At 40.2% G+C, this 19,276-nt stretch overlaps 1 protein-coding gene across 2 annotated transcripts in view; it reads right to left on the bottom strand.

Moving 5' to 3' along the window:
- Znf318 (zinc finger protein 318) overlaps positions 1-10,569 on the bottom strand; it is a 35,085-nt gene extending 24,516 nt beyond the window's left edge. For both annotated transcript variants that reach the window (XM_026383506.2, XM_026383505.2), the window contains exons 1-3: positions 10,028-10,569; positions 7,383-7,534; positions 421-1,060 (exon numbers count right to left, since the gene is read on the bottom strand). In XM_026383506.2, the coding sequence (XP_026239291.2) occupies positions 421-1,060; positions 7,383-7,534; positions 10,028-10,486 (1,251 nt within the window). In that variant the 5' untranslated portion in view covers positions 10,487-10,569. The remainder of the gene's footprint in view (positions 1-420; positions 1,061-7,382; positions 7,535-10,027) is intronic.
- Between the last annotated feature and the right edge of the window lie 8,707 nt (positions 10,570-19,276).

Below are 19,276 nucleotides of genomic sequence, written 5' to 3'. Positions count from 1 at the left end.
CTATATATATATATATATAAACTAAATATACATTGCAAAAATATATATTATATGTACATATTATAAGAGAGATGAGGAAATTCAGATCATCTCTTCGCATTGCCCTTCAAGTTTCATTTCCAAGAAACCCATATTCAAAGATTCTTACAGGGTTTTCCAATTTAAGGAAAAACTTACAGTAGATACTCCCCAAAAAGTCTGTTTAAAAATCTTGAGAGAACAGAAGCCCTTTACAGATGGATTATGAGGCCTACAATTTCATTTAAAGAATCCTGGAAGATACAGCTAACAGACATTTAACAATGTTGGTCCAGCATATATTACAAAGGTACCATTAGGGACACAGCCCCCAGGAAAGTACCCAGGCTTTAAGATATTAAAGGATCCAGCAAGAGTCCCTAGAAGAAATGCAACAGAGACCTGCACAGAAGGCTCCATGTCCACCTCAATCCGCTTCTTCAGAATGGACTTCTTAGGCATCAGAGACACTTCCTCAGGCCGATGCAAAGAATATCCTGGCTCTGATGCTGTTAGGACACCTGAGAGTCCAGGAATGGAACAGCTAGTGCCATCACCATCAACTCCCACCAGCTCCTGACTCAAGCTTCTGCTTCGTTCCTCCTCTTCCTCTCGCTTTCTCCTGGCAAGGTCCAGCTCTCGAAACTCAGGGTCTAGAAACCTAGGACTTGGGCTTCTTCTACGCTGTCGATAGTTGCGTGTCCCTGATGTAAAACTTGGGTGATCCCCTCCCATGCTGTGTATCTTCTCTGTGTCATCATAACGGGGCCTTTTGGCCACTCGGTTCCTTTCCTCAGCTCGCATAGAGTAGGAGCCTTTGAGTTTGTCTCTATTTCGTTCTGTTCCCCGCAACAGTTCATCATGACAACTGACATGGGGACTATACTCAGATCGGTGAAGGAAAGTTTCTCTTGTTCGGTAGTCCTCATCAAGTTGTCCCAAGAAGGGACTAAGAGGCCCCTCTTCCCGGGAAATATATCGCTCGAGACCCCGAGAACATTGGGAGCTTCGAGTGAAGACAGAATCATCAGTCAAGTCATCCCTGAGAAAAGAGACAAGCATCATTGGATATAATGGACTTGGAAAGAATAAGACCAGTGAAGTCTAAGAAATTGATATTTGACAATTGATATTTGACTATAGAATGCTTAGGGAAAAAGACAATGATCATAGAGTCCAAGAACATATCTATATGTGATAATAAAACATTTCTTCTCCCTTTCCTCTGGGGGCATAGGTAGCTTCAGCTACTAACCAAGGGCTAATATTACCAATACATCTAGATAGAACTCTTAGGCTAACCTCTTTGATTAGACTATGGATTCAGAGTATCGTACAATGGTCAGGGAGATGTGAAAACACCAACAGACTACAAAGAGTCCCTGATTACACAATCCATACTAGTTAAATTCTAGCTCTTTGCTATTGAAGGTGTGGTCTAGATCAGCAGCAGCAGCATTACCTGAGAACTTAGTAGAAATAAAGATTCTTAAGCTCAGCCCCATGCCTACTGAACTAGAATCTGCATTTTAGTGAGATCTCAAGGTAATTTGTATTTACTTTAAAGTTTGAGAAACACCAGTCCAGAACAATGTTTTTTAAAAGCTGTGTTCCACAGAGATCTAAAGAGTACTTAGGAGCTGTCTTAAAAGGTCCTAGGAAGGCAGAACCAGAAGAGCTGTAGACTTTCTACCCTAGTTAAATTCTATTAGCCCCAATTTTATGTCTACATATTAGGTTTATCTGATTTTTTTTAACTTTTATTTATTTTTATGTGGTGCCAGGGATCAAACCCAGTGCCTCACACATGCTAGGCAAGCACTCTACCGCTGAGCCACAACCCTGGCCCCCACGAGATATTTTTTTTAGCTGTAATTGGACACAATACCTTATTTTATTTATTTATTTTTATGTAGTGCTGAGATTAAACCCAGGGCTTTGCACATGCTAAGCAAGCACTCTACAGCTGAGCCACAATCCCAGCCCTCTATATTTTATATATAGATAGATATTTTTATATCTTTTTATTATTATTTTTTAATGTGGTGCCAGGGATTGAACCCACTGCCTTACTCATGCTAGGCAAGTGCTCTACCACGGAGTCACACCCCGGCCGCCCTATATATATTTCATTTGGAAAAAAGACTTGTCATTGTGGAGAAAATTAAAGATCACAAAACTGTTTTGTCACCCATTTCCCTGTCTTACCTGGATATCCACAAGCACTGTGCTAATCCTGGGCCCAGAAAAAAGTGAATGATGATTTGGCTCACTGTATGTTTCTATTTTAGAAATACAAAGGACTTAGCTCTTGGTAGAATGAAGGTTAAATCCAGGAAGAAACAGTTGTCCTTTCAGCTTAAGAGCTCTACACCACACACAACAGACCTAATCTTTTTTGGGTATTATGGTCACAGACTTTCTATGATCTAAAAAAGAAAGTTTTTTATTTAAATCATGGAAATAAAGATCCTCGGGCTGGGGTTGTAGCTTAGCGGTAGATCGCTCGCCTAGCACATGCGAGGCCTTGGGTTCAATCCTTAGCACCACATAAAAATAAAATAAAGATATTGTGTCCATCTACAACTAAAAAAAAAAAGAAAAAAGATCCTCTAGCACTTTAAGCATGTAAATTTTAAGTAATCTGAATAAAAAAATAAAAGTACTTCCACGACACTCATATTCCGTCATAAATTATCATCTAGAGATGGCAAATATTGGTATCTTCCACAGTTTATAATAGCCTCTTTTTTTTGTTGTTGTTTCTAAAAATGACTTTCCTTTTTTTTTAATAGTTGTTTTCTTGGGACTGGGGTGGTGGCTCAGAGGTAGAGTGCTTGCCTGGTACGTGTGAGGCCCTGGGTTCAATTCTCAGCACCATATTCAAATAAATAAATTAAATAAAGGTCCATCAATGACTAAAAACTATTTTTTAAAAAACAGTTGTTTTCTCATCCCTGAAACCACCTTAGCAGAACATCAAAAAGTTGCATTTTCTTCTTCACCAGCCCTGCCTCTGTTCAAAGTTCTAGAATAGGACAATATCTATAAATAAATTTATGAAAGGTTACCAAGGTTAAACTTCATCACCTCTCTACAAAGAATTCCACCTTTGGGAATACAGATTTCTGTTTCCCACTTCCTTCCCAAGGAATCTGGGGGATTTTGAGGTATCAACTTACCCTGGAACACAAAGGTATGTGAATGGATCAAGGATGATCTCTGAAATCAAACATAACTAGAGTAAATAATTTTACCCTGTATCTATCAACCATGAACACCTATGTTTGGAGAGGAATTACCACATCACTAAAACACTATCTACCATACATATTGGTGTGGGGGAAAAAACTCAAGCTACATGGTTAGTGGCAAATTCATCCAAGCTCTCATGTTCAGCTCTCCACTAGAACTATTACATATAACCACCAAATGGAATACTAGTTCATCATCTAATGGAACACTAATTATCAAGAAGCTAGAAGAATAAGATGGCTCTCAGAAAGCCTCAGTCCAGACTTGGAATCTCCAGTAAAAGGAAACATACAATGAAAGAACTCATATGAATAGTTAAAAAAAAAAAAAAGCTATCATGTCAATATAGTCAGAAATCAGGATGCTTACTAGAAGCTCATGTTCTCCTTCCTCGGGGATCCCAAGGCATCAAAAAGGAAACTGGTTGCAAAAAAGTAAGTCCTAAAAAGGATCACACGTTCTGTAGGCTGAAATAATCCAGTAAAGAACACTCTGAAAGCCTTAGCTAAATCTGTTTTCTAAAATAAGGTCTCGGGGCTGGGGATGTGGCTCAAGCGGTAGCGCACTTGCCTGGCATGCGTGCGGCCCGGGTTCGATCCTCAACACCACATACAGACAAAGATGTTGTGTCCGCCGAAAACTAAAAAATAAATATTAAAAATATCTCTCTCTCTTAAAAAAAAAAAATATATATATATATAAAGAAAACTGTCCTGTGCACTGTTAATTAGCCCACTAATACATGCATTTAAAATAAATAAATAAAATAAAATAAGGTCTATCTATTAAAAAGCTGATTGTTGGATGCATGTAGTACATGGGTGTTGACAGTAACTGCTCCACTTTTTTGTTTTTAAATTTCCATTAAACAGGTTAAAACATGTAGGGCTGGAGGCATAGCTCAGTGGTACAGCAACTACCTAGCATACATACATGAGGCCCTGGATTCAATCCCCAGCACCAAAAAGAAGCTTGTACTTTAAAGTGCATAGTAGCATTATTCATAATTGTCAAAAAAGTGAAAACAACCCAATGTTACCCATCCATTCACCATTGTTGAATAAATAAGAGTGGTATACGCATATAAGGAAATATTATCAGCAATAAAAAAGAAAAATATAAACATGAATCTTAAAAACATTATTCTAAGTGAAAGAAATACACAAAAAACTATGTATTATATTCTTCTATTTATATGTAATGTCTGGAATGGGCAAATCTATAGATAGAAAATAGATTAGTGACTGCCAAGGGCTGAGAGTAGGGTGAGGGGAATAATGGCTAAGGGTGCCAAGTTTCTTTCTGGCATAACAAAAATGTCATAAAATTGTCCTGATAGATGTGTAACTTTGTGATTATACTAAAAACCTATAAACTTATACACTTTAAATGAGTCAATTTATATGACATATTAATTATATCTGAATAAAAGTGATTTAAAAAATATATCTGAATTTAAAAAAAGGTTGCTCAGGGCTGAGAGTATAGCTCAGCTCAGTAGTACAGTGCTTACACAGCATACATGAGGCTCTGGGTTCAATCCCCAGTACCACACACACACAAGTCCTTTAAAGCCTAAACTCTCTATTCTTTTGCTTTGCAGAGTCCTCAAGAAAGATGTCTACTTCTGTCTTTTCCCTAAGTAAATTAAAGGGAAAAAAATTCCTACCTCATCAACCTTTATCAGGACAAGTTGTCAGGATATGAGAACTCCAAGAATGGAATATTTAATCCCAAAACAACTTTATTTTTTTTTTTAAAGAAAGAGTGAGAGAGGAGAGAGAGAGAGAGAGAGAGAGAGAGAGAGAGAGAATTTTTAATATTTATTTTTTAGTTCTCGGCGGACACAACATCTTTGTTGGTATGTGGTGCTGAGGATCGAACCCGGGCCGCACGCATATCAGGCAAGCGCGCTACCACTTGAGCCACATCCCCAGCCCCCAAAACAACTTTAAACACGAGAAATAAATCGTGTAATTGCTAATTTTTTTAATATTTATTTTTTAGCTTTAGGTGGACACAGTATCTTTATTTTATTTTTATGTGTGCTGAGCCTTATGTATGCTAGGTGAGCACTCTATCTCTGAGCCACAACCCCAGCCCTATTTGCTAGTCTTTAGAAGCCAAAAGGCTTAGAATTTTTCATTCAATCTATTCATGCTCCATTTTCAGAACAACTTATACTCAGTTATAAGGATGTTAAGGTAAGGATTTTTTTATGTCTTTATTTTATCTATTTTTATATGGTGCTGAAGATTGAACCCAGTGCCTCACATGCGCTAGGCAAGCACTCTACCACTGAACCACAACCCCAGCCCACTAAGGAAAGGATATAACAACCCTTGACTTGGGTAACTTGATTGTCACCCAAACTATACAAAACTTAAAACAGATTCAAACAAGGAAGAAAGAGAATAAAGCAAATAAAAATCTAAACATGGCCGGGGCGTGGTGGCACACATCTGTAATCCCAGTGCTCAGAAGGCTAGAGACAGAATTGCAAGTTCAAAGCCCCAGTCTCAGCAATGGCAAGGCACTAAGCAACTTAGTGAGACCCTCTCTCTAAGGAAAATACAAAATAGGGCTACATATGTGGCTTAGTGGTCGAGTGTTTTTGAGTTTAACCCCGGTACCAAAAAAAAGAAAAAAAAAAAACTAAACATGTATGTACAAAGAATGGAAATGGTCTATTTTATTAGCTAAAGACTATAGTCTCACTGTCAGGAGATTGAGCATGTCAATGGTACTATGGGCCGGTTTTAAAAGGATAGTAATTATCCATACAAATCATACTGAGCAAGAGAAAAGGAACTGTATAGGTGGTAAGGTGTAAAGAAAGGTCCTATAACCTCCATTCAGAACCTTAATCCAATTTCTTTAAAGTAGACTAGTCTCTCTAAAACACATAATTCTATAAAAAAAGATCACAGTTCTAAACTCTGTAAAAGGAAAATTTTATAACTTTTAAAAGACAATTGGTTATCTGAAGCACACATAGATAACAAAGTTATGAAAAGGGGAGGTGAAGATACCTCAAAACCTTAGCAAGGAAAAAGAGAATCACACCAAGCACCAACTACCCACACTAACTATTCAATCATCTCCCAAAATAGAAGCAGCTGGAAGGTCGAGAGCTATTGCCTCAATTAAGAGATGTAGTCACATACCTTGAAGACCTATCTTCAGAAGCTTCAGTATTATATGACATAAGACTCTCCTCCCTTGCTTCATTGCAAATATAGCCACTGGAACTTTGAAGTAAATATTAGCAATAGCAGCACTGTCCTCAGACTTCCTGCCTAGCAGTCTTCACTGTCTATGCTCTGTTCACTACTGAACAGTTTCAGAAAGAATACTTCCTTGATTCACTGCTACTGCCAATCATTTATGAAAACTCCCAATGTGCTGGACAAAGACCATAACAGACATGGTCTCAGCTCTGAGAAAAAGGGCTTTCCTGAACTCCCATCCAAACTAGTTTGGCTTTTGAGGTGAATAACGCCTAATGTAATTATTTACTTGCTATATAGATAACTGTGAAATGCATTTGCTCTTCCTTAGCACTCAAGAGTTGTAAAGTAGTAAATGAACATTTTTAAAAACCTCTATTATCACTTTATACAGTAAACATTCACACATATATTAGACATGAATTTATCTAAACCCTTTTTGAATCTATATTTTGGTTTGGATAAACTTTTGAAGTTTGTTTTTTTAAACACTGTTAAAAATTTTTTTCCTTTTGTGTTCAGAATTTTCCTTTGTATAAGGGACATTCTTCACACCTTTACAATAGTTTACAATCCATGCTATTTCAACTATTTTTCATTTCAGGGATTCTGATTATGACCCTTCAGCATACTCTTTTTATCCATACCAAGATGAGTTTTTAAAAATCATGTCCACCATACAGTTCATTCAGAAACAGTCTCCATATCCTCAGTATGCTTTCTCCATTCACAAAGCCTTTTCCAATGTGGTACTTTGTTCTGGACACATAGACATAGGGAATAAGTGCTGGCACCATCCTTTCAAATACATTATGTGGAAAACAGCAAACTTTCGGCCTTCCAGTACTAGTATAGTGCACCTGCCTTAGTGAAGCCTACCTGTCCATGTCCTCCAGATTATCCACTGGTGACCCCAGCCGATCACTAAGCCGACGACGTTCTGGTGTGCTAACACAGAAGTGGTCATTGCCAACAGTGATCCTTAAGCTCTGTTCTAAAGAAGAGTCAGAACGCAGACTAGGAGAGCGTCTCTACAAAAGTAAAAAAAATTATATGGTAGTAATACGGTCAAGATGTCACTATGCCTAAAAATGTTCTCCCTACTCACAAAGCTGTGGTTCAACAAGATGAGAAATATTGATAAAAACTACTTTAAAAAGCATCTTTTAAATTTTCATTTTCTTAGAAAAGCCCACACCTCCAATCCTCCCAAACAATGACCTCTGATTCTTTTTTTTAGTTGTAGGTGGACACAATACCTTTGTTTTATTTATTTTTATATGGTGCTAAGGATCAAACCCAGGGCCTTGCACATGCTAGGCAAGCACTCTACCGCTGAGCCACAACCTCAGCCCTGACCTCTGATTCTTAATGGACATTAAAACAGAGAGGTGCTCTCAGAACCTACACATTTTAGTGAAGGATGCAAGCCAAAAACAGGTGTTTTTGTTTTGTTTTTTAAGTTCTTCTGATAGCGGTAAGTGCTATAACATTATTAAAACACGATACCATGAAAGACAGGAAAAGGAGAAGTTACTATAGATAGGTAAGAGATGGATTTTCTGAGATAGTATCATTTAATCTGGACCATGCCTGAGGAGACGTCAGTTTTGCAAAAAAAGATGTTTTAGGTGAAGGGAAAGAATTACGTGACAATTTTGGGGGTAATAGGAAGAGGCCTGTATGGCCACAGAAAAGTGACAGATAAACAGAAACTATGATTAGTAAATTCTGATTTTTATTCTTACTGGGATGAGCTACAGATGGGTTTTAAGCAAGAAAATACTATGATCTAACATTTTGCCTTCCAATGTATTGCTTACACCCTCACCAGTCTTCACTCAAATCACCTTCTTGGGAGGCTTTCCCTATCAAAAATTTTAATTCCCTTCTCTGCTTTATTTTTCCTTGTACTTAATCACACTAAATGTGCTACTCCATTTCTAACTTCTCTTAATTTCCAATTCATCTTGCTAAAATTTAAACTGAGAGCAGAAGTTTTTGTTGGTTTGTTCACTGTCCTGCCTAATACATGGTAGATGCTTAATAAATACTTATCAGATGTATGAAAAGAAGGTTTTAAAAAATCATTTTCATTTCTGTATCCAGAATAAATTGGAGGATAGTAAGAGTGAAATGTAAAGGAGCCAAACCCAACAATCCAGGGAATTGTTGGTATGGCAAAGAATAGTTTTGAAGGTGTAATTTGGAGATACAAATGATAGGTTAGGCAGATATGGTTAATATGACAGATTAGATATAGGGAGAAGGGAGACAATGACAATTTCTGACTTGAACAAAAGGTGATACCATTTTGTGGCAGAAAAGACTGAAGCAAATAAACTATCATAGGAAAAAGGGGGAGGCTGTGGAATCAAGTTTTCTGTCCTTGCTTCCTCTGTAGTGACTGACATTCAGACTGACACAGCTGGGTTTTGAAAATCTTAACAAAATGACAAGTCAATTCACCTATGATGACAGTAGCCAGAGTACCTGGATACATGTTAGAAAGGTACTCAAGAAAACAGAAACTTTGTCACCGGGTTATAAAATAGATTGATGAAAACTGAAACAAATTCCAATACCAGACCCTGAGCAGAAACTCTACTAGAGTGGTGGTTCTGACAGAGGTCAATATCATGTCTAAACTAAAAACGTTTTTCCCCCCCTTTGGGTGCTGGGGATAGAACCCAGGACCTCATAGATTAGGCAAGCCCTCTACCATTGACCTATACCCCCAGTCTCCTAAATTAAATTTCTTAATCTCATGTTCTGTTCCTCTAGCAGTAAAACACAACGGTTACAATCATGGGCTGTGCAAACTACATGTGAGTTGAATCACAGCTCCACCACAGTTTCACAGGCTCATCTGTGTCACCTAGATCAATTTACTTAAGCCTCTGGGTTGGTTCCTCAGCTGTACAATAAGGAACAATATTTGCTTCACCTCAAAGGGTTGTGAGCGTTAAAAAGAACCTGTGAAGAACTAAGCACAGTTCCCATCCTACAACTCACCGAGTGGTAGTAGCTATCAGGACTGTGGTTAGGCTCCTTTCGGAAAGCAGTTCCAATCTAGATCCCCTAACAGGTTATCCCGCTAGACTTGCCACAAAGATGGACATGCCAACTGCTTTGCTAAGATCCAGGGGCCAGCTCGAGTGAAAGGGAGTAAAACCCCAAGGAGCCCCGAAGAAGTGTCAACTCTCCAAAAAGTACCAGACACAGTGCTGGATAAAAATCCCCTCGCCCTGGCAAACTTTTCCACCTCTTCGCCGCTGAGTGAGAGAAACAGCCTGTCGCCAAGAAACGGAGCACTCCCTCCCGACCAGACGCCCGTGCGGGTCCCTAGTCCGTTATTATATAAACGAAGCTCCCGGGGCTGACAGGGACCTCGGGCTCTGGCGTCGCCGAGGACTCCCGGTCTAGAGGCCTTGCAGCGCCCGGGCTGAGGGCTTTTCTGGAAGCGGGAACTCTGGGCAAGTGGATCAGGGTATGGGGAAATCCCGGGTAAGGGGTGGGATTACCCGGCTGCCGCTGTCGCCTGGATGGTCTCCGCGGCCGTCCCGGGCGAAGTCGGCGCGGGACTCCCCGCGGCTGCTGCCTCGGAAGCTGGCAGGGCCGGGCGGGAAGAGTCGTCGGCCCCGCGGTGGCGACGGGGAGCCGCGACGGGCCCGCGGCGGGGACGGGGAGACGCGACGACCCCGCGGAGGGGAAGGAGAGGCCCGGCGGCCGCGGGGAGGGGACGGGGAGCCGCGGCGACCCCGTGGCGGAGACGGTGAGGCCCGGCGGCCACGGTGCCCAGTAGGCGAGCGGGGCCGGCGAGCCGGGGTCCGCAACGAGGAGGAGCAGGAAGGCGGCGGCGGCGATGTGCGGCGAACCGGGCCTGAGGAAGAGCCGGAGCTGCGGCCGATACGAGGGCCGCCTCCGCCGCCGTCTTTAGGTCGGTGAGAGGAGACAGAGGAACGGGCACTGCTGCGGTACATGGCTCTGGCAGCAGCGGCCACGGCGGCAGCTCCGACCCGGGGGCGCCCTGGACGCGGGCCCCGAGCGCGTCGCCACAGCTGCAGCCGCCGCCGCCACCACGGCCTCCGCGCGCGGCCCCCGTCGCCGGAGAAGCCCCCTCCCCTCGGCGCCGCGCCGCGCCGCCCCTGGGACCCGGCCGAGCGCGCTCCCGCGGCCGCAGCTGGCGGTTGGAGGGCGCGAGCACACGCCCGACACACCCCCGAGCCCTGCCGGGCTCCCCGCTTCTCTACTCAGGGAGTGTCCACTGAAGCTCTGAGATGTGGGGAGGAGCGCGGAAGCTGGGCGAGGGGAGGGGAGCTGCAGCGCGCGCCCAGAGATCCGCACGCTCCGCCTCCCAGCCCGAAAGATGGCGGCCGCCGAGCCACCCACTTCCCTCCCCCACCCCCTGGGTCACGTGACGCAGAGGGCCAAGGCGCGCGAGGGGCGGGGCGAAAGAGTGGGATTAGCGGGAGCTGGACTAGATCTCCCGGGGATCCCCGATGCGTCGGGACTCCTAGGTGCTATCCTTTATTCGTGCTTTCCCTGCTCTCCAGCCCTGTTAATGTATCTGGAGACAATAAGTTACTATAAATAGTGAGAATATAAACACCCCCGAAACTTTAATTCTGTAGGAGGTTACGCGCCTCAACAGGAGAACCCACCAGAGCCCGCGCCCCTACAGAGGCGGCGTCCCTACCATCAGTTTACTTTCCTGTCTGCCCAACTTCTAGAGGTTTGAATTGAGGATAGGAAAGAGCGGAGTGGGTGGCCAGAGAATCAAACACAAAACAGACATCAGAGTGTATTTTCTTTTTCTCTTAAGAGAGAAAATTATTTTATTTTTCAGTTTTCGGTGGACACAACATCTTTATTTATTTTATTTTTAGGTGGTGCTGAGGATCGAAACTAGTGCCCCGCGCTTGCCATGCGAATGCGTTACCGCTTGAGCCACATCCACAGCCCAGAGTGTATTTTCGAGAAGTACTGACCACACACGGTGGTCTGGCAGAGGTCACTTACCACCGGCAGTCCATGTCCTGACTGACAGGAGGAAGCCTGTGAGGTTCAGACAACACCTGCTCACACCACTCTCAGTCTTAACCAGAATTTTTCTAGTTGCCAGTTCCAGGGCTCTGTATCCCAAATACAAAAGTCGAAAAAAAATAAACCAGCAGTACAATGGTCAAAATGTTTGATGAGTTCTTTCCCATCAAATACAAATGGCTTAGTATTTTTAATATTTTAATGCTTCTTATCTATCGATTGGACATACAAACCCTGAAATTGATATAAAAATCAGGTTTCTGATTACGAAGAAAAGTTTAGTCAAACTTAAGATTTGCTAGGTATTTTTGTTTGTTTTTTTTGCAGCACTGGAGATCAAACTCAGGGCCTTGCTCGTGCTAAGCGAGCTCTTAGTTACTACTGAGCTGCATCCCCAGCCCCTGCTAGTTTGTTTTTATATTAAATTTAAAATACATCCAATTCCACGTGTTTGTATAATGGCATATGCTTACATTCATAGCTAAGCAAAAATGAAGTAAAATATATAATATTATAGAAATATAAAATATATATAATGTATGTATTTTTTGGTATTGGAGATCAAACTGAGTAGCACTCAACCACTGAACCACATCCCCAGCCCTATTTTGTATTGTATTTAGAGACAGGGTCTCACTGAGCTACTTAGTGCCTCCACGTTGCTGAGGCTGACTTTGAACTTGCTATCCTCCTGCCTCAGCCTCCCAAGCTACTGGGATTACAAACCTGTGTTACTGCGCCCAGCAAAGTAAAAATTTTTACTGGTTGGTTTTTCTTATCCTCAGCTCTTCACTCTATATAAATTTATATAAAGTAAAATAATTTATTTTACTGAAAAAAAAAATAAAAAGACTGCCTGGAGTATATGCCCTGTCTTTATTAGCCTTTCTGTGGATTTTTGTAACCTACTTTTTTTTTGTTACCTACGTTTTGATGTGATATAAGTAATATGAAGAAAATATGAATCTCTGTGTATAGATACTTGGAGTTGATACTAGATTCAGGATTTGTTATACTCATCACTTTTCTTGCTCAATCAGAGAAGCTGGCCTCTATGGAACATAATCAGAAAACTCTCCTGCTACCCTGTCATACCTGTCTAATGTATCATTCTTTGTATACTACATGAAATTTCTTGTAGGTCTCCTTATTTGTCAGATATTTTTCAGCAACAGTGGTAGTCTTATTGCAATAGTGAAAATGTTTACCCCAGGGTAACATTTAAAACTTTAGTAGCAACTTGGGAGGCTGAGGCAGGAAGTCAGCAAGTTCAAGGCCAGTCTGGGCAATTTAGCAAGACCCTGTCCCAAAATTTTAAAAATAAAAATAAAGGGCTGGGAGTGTGGCTCAGTGGTAGAGTGCTTGCCTAGCATGTGTGAGGCACTGGATTTGATCCTCAGCACCACATAAAAATAAATGAATAAAATAAATGTCTATCAACCCCCCCAAAATTTTTTTTATAAATAAAAAGGGTTAGGGTTGTATCTCAGTGGTACAGCACCCCTGGGTTCACTCTCTAGGAGTGCAGTTGGCTTCCATACTGTCCCCCTTACTTGCCATCCCAGTACAGCTAAGAAGCCAGCATCTTGCTTTTGGACTTTTCCCAGGTGGGAGTTAAGACAAACACTAGGATACATGAGCCAAATGTCTTGAAAATTTCCAGTAAAGACCTCTCCTCACTTGACTTTAAGCAAAGAGGAAATATCCCTGCCCAATATGATGGGAAAGGAAATATATCTCTGCCCTATATGATGGGAGAGAACTCACAGGTAATTCTCCAACACAATTCCCATTTTCTTTATATAGATTTAATGATGAAACAAGTTAAGGCGCTCTCATGCTTACTGGTTCTCTCTCTCTCTCTCTCTCTCTCTCTCTCACACACACACACATACACACACACACACCATAGTAGCCATATAACAATGACAGATAAGATGTGAAAATAGAAACCTATGCTCTATGCTAAGGACTGAGTTGTGTGCCTCGCTTCCAAGTTCATATGTTAAAACCCTAATTATCTTATTTTTTTATCTTTTATTATTTTTTTATTAGTTGTTCAAAACATTACAAAGTTCTTGACATATCATATTTCATACATTTGATTCAAGCGGATTATGAACTCCCATTTTTACCCTATATACATAATGCAGGTTCACATCGGTTACACATCCACTTTTTTACTTACTGCCATACTAGTGTATGTTGTATTAAAAAACCCTAATTCTCAATGTGATAGTTGGAGATGGGACCTTTGGGAAGTGATTAGAGTTAGATAAGATCACAAAGTGGGGTCCTAATAATGGGATTCACTCCAAAACAAAGTGGGGTCCTAATAATGGGATTCACTCTCCAAGAATATGCCAAAGTGACAGGCCTCCTGGGCTTTGAAATGAGTTCAGAAGCAAGAGAAGGAAATTTAGCTCCTGTGAGGTAATAAAGATGCTAGTGTCTTCCAGGAGGAGGAGGACTTCGGCCAGGTTTTCCACTTGCAGCTAATGGCACCTCTGCCCCCACATGCAAGCTGAGCAAAACTGTTGCAAATCTTCTGCTTGGGGCCATAAGCTTTATAGGGAAGCCATGTGCCAAGTGAGTAGGAGGATAGAAATGTTGACAGTCTTTAGATGAGAACTGAGCCTAGGCACTCCCTGCTCAGTGACTGGAATGCCAACACCCTGATATTACCAGTGTTCCTATGTACCAGTAATAACAGATTAAAGATATAATCTTCTGTTAAGCATAGTGGATTCAATCCATGCATTTATCACTATTGAGTACTAAACCCCACTTTTTAACAAAAACTTTATTTGTTGAGAATAAAATCATGGCATTTGCAGGTAAATGGATGGAGTGGAGAATATAATGCTAAATGAAATAAGCCAATCCCACAAAAAGCCAAATGCTGAATGTTTTCTCTGATATAAGGATGCTGGTTCATGATAGGGATGGGGGAAGCATGGGAGGAATAGATGAATTCTAGGTAGGGCAGAGGGGAGGGAGGGGAAGGGAGGGGGCATAGGGATAGGAAAAACAGTGGAATGAAATGGACATCATTACTCTAAGTACATGTATGAAGACACGAATGGTGTAACTCTATGTTGTGGACAACGAGAGATATGAAAAATTGTGTTTTATATGTGTAATATGAATTGAAATGCATTCTGATGTCATATGTAGCAAATTAGAATAAGTTATTTTAAAAAATAAAAAAAAGCTTTGTCTATTTTTCAATGCATAAGCTCAAATGGGTGTGGTGGTACACTCCTGTAATCCTAGCTACACTGGATCCCCCAAGTTGAAGCCAGGGCAATTTGAAAGATATGCTCTTAAAAAAAAAAAAAAGTTGAGAGTATAGCTCAGTACCTTACGTAGCATACGTGAAGTCCTGGGTTCAATCCCCAGTACCAAGAAAAAAGAATATATATATGTATATTATGTACATATATATATTCATATGTATTTTATGTACATATATATATATATATTCATATGTACATAAAATAAATAAATAAAAATGGAAATGTGAGGGATGTAATTCCGCACAGGATGGAATTTTGATCAATAAGAGACAGGAGCCAATGAGTAATTTCCTCCCATTTCTTCTCCTGTCTCACTTCTCCCAGGATGCTCTTGAGATGCAGTTTGTTTATTGAGGACCCAATCATTAAATTCAGTAATTGAATAGTGGCCAGGTCAATGAAACTTCTCATACTGGTTCTTTCTTTCCCTGTTTCACTCTCCTTGTCTCTCATATCTGCTCTTTAGACTCCCTAATAATAAAGTCAGATTATGGTTTCTAGGGACCAGAATAACACATTAACAAGAAAAGATTGATATACTTGATTGTATTAAAGTCAACAACTTCTGTTTATCAAAAGTTGCTGTTAAGAGAATGGGGTGGAGTGATGGGAGGGGATGGGAGGGGAAGGGGGGAAGGGAAGGACAGCAGAATAAAATAGACATTATTATTGCTGTGGGTATATTCGTGACTGCATGACCAATGTAATTCTGCAACCTGTACACTCAGAAAAATGAGAAATTATATCCCATCTGATTCAAATGTATGATATGTCAAGATCATTGTACTGTTATATGTAACTAATTAAAACAAATTAAAAATTTTTTCATATTGAATAGAAAAATCTCTGGATGGGTAAAGATACCCAGAGTATTCAATTAACTGTTCATGCCAAACTGTTTCTCCAATAATTAATTCATGTCCCAAATGAAATATGAATGAAAACATTTATAAACAATATTATATGAGATCAGCTGCTAAATTGCCTATAGATTAGTTTATATTTAATATATTTTCTAGAATTAAAAATTTATTGAGGTACTTAGAAAAAAAAAGAGAATGGGGTAGGAAAAGATATATGCTAGCCCCCCAAAAAGTACTATATCACAATATATAAACAGCAGCTATAGAACAATATGAAAGACAAATACTCCAGTAAAAATATGGATAAAATATTTAAGTGTTTAAAAGAAATTTCAGCCGGGTAAAGTGGTGCATACCTATCATCCCAGCAGCTCTGAGACAGGATAATCGAGAATTCAAAGCTAGCTAAGCAACTCAGTGAGACCCTGTCTCTAAATAAAATATAAAATAGGGCTGGGAACGTGGCTCAGTGGTCAAGTGCCCTTGAGTTCAATCACAGGTACCCCCCCACCAAAAAAAAAGAAATTCCAGTAACTAGTAAAAATACATAACTTCATAGGTAATCGTGAAAATGCAAATTAAAACCATAATGAAGTAACACTTTACACTCACTAACCTGGCTAAAATTCCAGACATTGGAAGTATGTAGAACAAGGGACATTCTTTTTTTTTAACATAATTTTTTAGTTATAGGTAGGCACAATATCTTTATTTTATTTTTATGTGGTGTTGAGGATCCAACCCAGTGCCTCACACATGCTAGGTGAGCATTCTATCTCTGAGCCACAACCCAGAACCAAAGGAAATTCTTATTCATTGCATATACGAATATAAATTAGTACAACCTCTTTAGACAACAGTTTGGGGGCTGGGGATGTGGCTCAAGCAGTAGTGCACTTGCCTGGCATGCGTGCGGCCCAGGTTCGGTCCTCAGCACCACATACAAACAAAGATGTTGTGTCCGCAGAAAAACTAAAAAAAAAAAAAAATAATAGAACAGTTTGGCCTTTTTACAAAAGTTAAAAATGACCATATAATTCAATTCTCATGTATATATCCTACAGAAGTGCATGCACAGATATATTACTAAGTACTAGAATGTTCATGGTAGCTTTATTTTTTAATTGATTAATTATTTTTGTATACTGAGGATTGAACTCCGGGTGCTCTATCTATCTAGCTGCATCCCCAAACCTTTTTATTTTTATTTTTTTTTTAATTTGAGACAGGGTCTAACTAAGTTGCCAAAGCTGACCCTTGTGATCCTCCTGAGTCACAGAAATTATAGGCGTGCATCACCACACCCAGTTTCATAGTAGCTTTTATTTGGGATAGCCAAATATTGAAAACAATCTACATATTCTTTAATGGTAAACCCAATGAATTTTGGTATGGTTATACAAAGACATACTATATAGCATTGTAAATAAACTATTTTTCTAAACAACATGAATGAATCTGAAGAAAACAATACAAAGTCAAGGAAAATAGACACAAAATAACATATACTGTATTATTCCATTTTTTAATATTTTTTCAAATTTTATTAGTGTGTTATAATTACACATAATGGCAGGATTTGTGGTTACATATTCATACATACAGGTGATATAACAATATAATTCTGGTTAATAGTGTTCCTCAGTATTTCCCCTTGCCCTCCCCCCAAGTCCTTGTCCTTTACTTTACTGGTCTATCTTCTATTTTCATGAGTCACCCCCACATCTTTGTTTTCTTTTTTTCTCTTTAGCTTACATCTATGAGAGAAAACATATGACCCTTGACGTTCTGAGCTTGTGAGTTGACTTTTTTTCACTTAAGATAATGCTCTCAAGTACCATCCATTTTCCTGCAAATGACATAATTTAATTCTTTTTTATGGATGAATAAAACTCCATTTTGCACCCCTCTCCTTGGTCTATACACAAAGGACTTAAAACCAGCATACTATAGTGATGCAGCCACATCAATGTTTATAGCAGCTCAATTCATAATAGCTAAACTGTGGAACCAACCTAGATGCCCTTCAATAGATGAAAGGATAAAGAAACTGAGATGTATATGCACAATAGAATATTACTCAGCATTGAAAGAGAATAAAATTATGGCATTTGCAGCTAAATGAATGGAGTTGGAGAATATCATGCTAAGTGAAGTAAATCAATCCCCCCAAAAAACAAAGGCCCAATGTTCTTTCTCTGATAAGTGTATGTTGATCCATAATGGGGGGAGGGGGCATGGGAAAAATGGAGGAACTTTGGATTGCACAACGGAGAGGCAGGGAGGGGAAGGAGTATGGGGGTAGGCGTGCATCACCACACCCAGTTTCATAGTAGCTTTATTTGGGATAACCAAATAAAGATGGTGGAATGAGACAGACATCATTACCCTAGGTATGACATTACCCTAGGTATTACCTAGGTATGACATCGTGTACAACCAGAAAAATGAAAAGTTGTGCTCCATTTATGTACAATTGAAAAACCAGCCTCTACCTCAGAGCAAAGCCTGTCTAAGGAAGGGACATGACCTTTGTCCTTGGAAAGACCCACAGAGCACTCCTAGGCACATTCCCACCCTGCTAAGTTGTTTAGGGAGATCTGCCGTGCCAGGTGTCCCTGACTCAGTCAGGCTAGGTGGGGATCCACAGCAACCCCCTAGCAGCCAACAATCAGCATGAGACAGGGAAATACCTGTGATGCCAGAAGACCCTCCCAGTAGTTTATGGTGGTTCATAACGTGTTGGGAAACCATGTAGTTCAGCACGAACACCCCCTCTTGGCTTAAACCAATCAGTTCAAATAAATCCCCCTCTTGTAGTAACCGATCACCCCTACCCAACTTGTTCCTGCCAGTGAATGTGCTAATCATGTTTTAGAGTTTTTATTTGATTTTCCCTTGGTGTGTGATGATTTGCTAAGAGATACTATGATGTATGTGGGGGTCCCTGCCTTCTCCAAAGAATGTATAAAACTGCTGCAAACCCTGGGCTCGGGGCCTCTCAGCGTTACCAGTTGCTGTGTGCGCGCAGAGGACCAAGCTAGCTCGAAATAAACACCTATTTGCTGTTTACATCGATCTCGGTCTCTGGTGGTCTTTTGGGGGTCCTGAATTCGAGCATAACACAATGAAATAAAATGCATTCTGCTGTCATGTATAACTAATTAGAATAAATAAATAAATAGATTTTTTTTTTAAATGTGGCATGTACTCTTGCAGTAATGACTTGTGAGGGCTAGTGTCAATGGAATTCCTTAAAAAAAAAAAAAGAAAGATTATTCTTACAAATTCTGGTGGAATATCTTATCCTACTAGTCAGGTTTGCTGTTCCATAACATTATATTCTGTTTCTTACTCACCAAATCAATTATGAATGTTGTGTCTTGGCACTCAAGGCTGTCCATAGCTAGACCCAATATTTAATTATTTAACTTCCTTCCTTGACCCTTCTGTGCTCCAATCTTCGTGGTCTCATTAAATTATAGGGATTGGAATATATGCTTAAGTCAATGTAGATTGCTTTGGGAATTCTCATAAATGTGCTGTAATCTACTTATTTATCAAG

Source organism: Urocitellus parryii, chromosome 8, assembly GCF_045843805.1.
Source record: "Urocitellus parryii isolate mUroPar1 chromosome 8, mUroPar1.hap1, whole genome shotgun sequence".
Taxonomy (NCBI): Eukaryota; Metazoa; Chordata; class Mammalia; order Rodentia; family Sciuridae; genus Urocitellus; species Urocitellus parryii.
The sequence above is the reverse complement of the archived record's forward strand: the minus strand, read 5'-3'. Positions and strand labels throughout refer to the sequence as shown.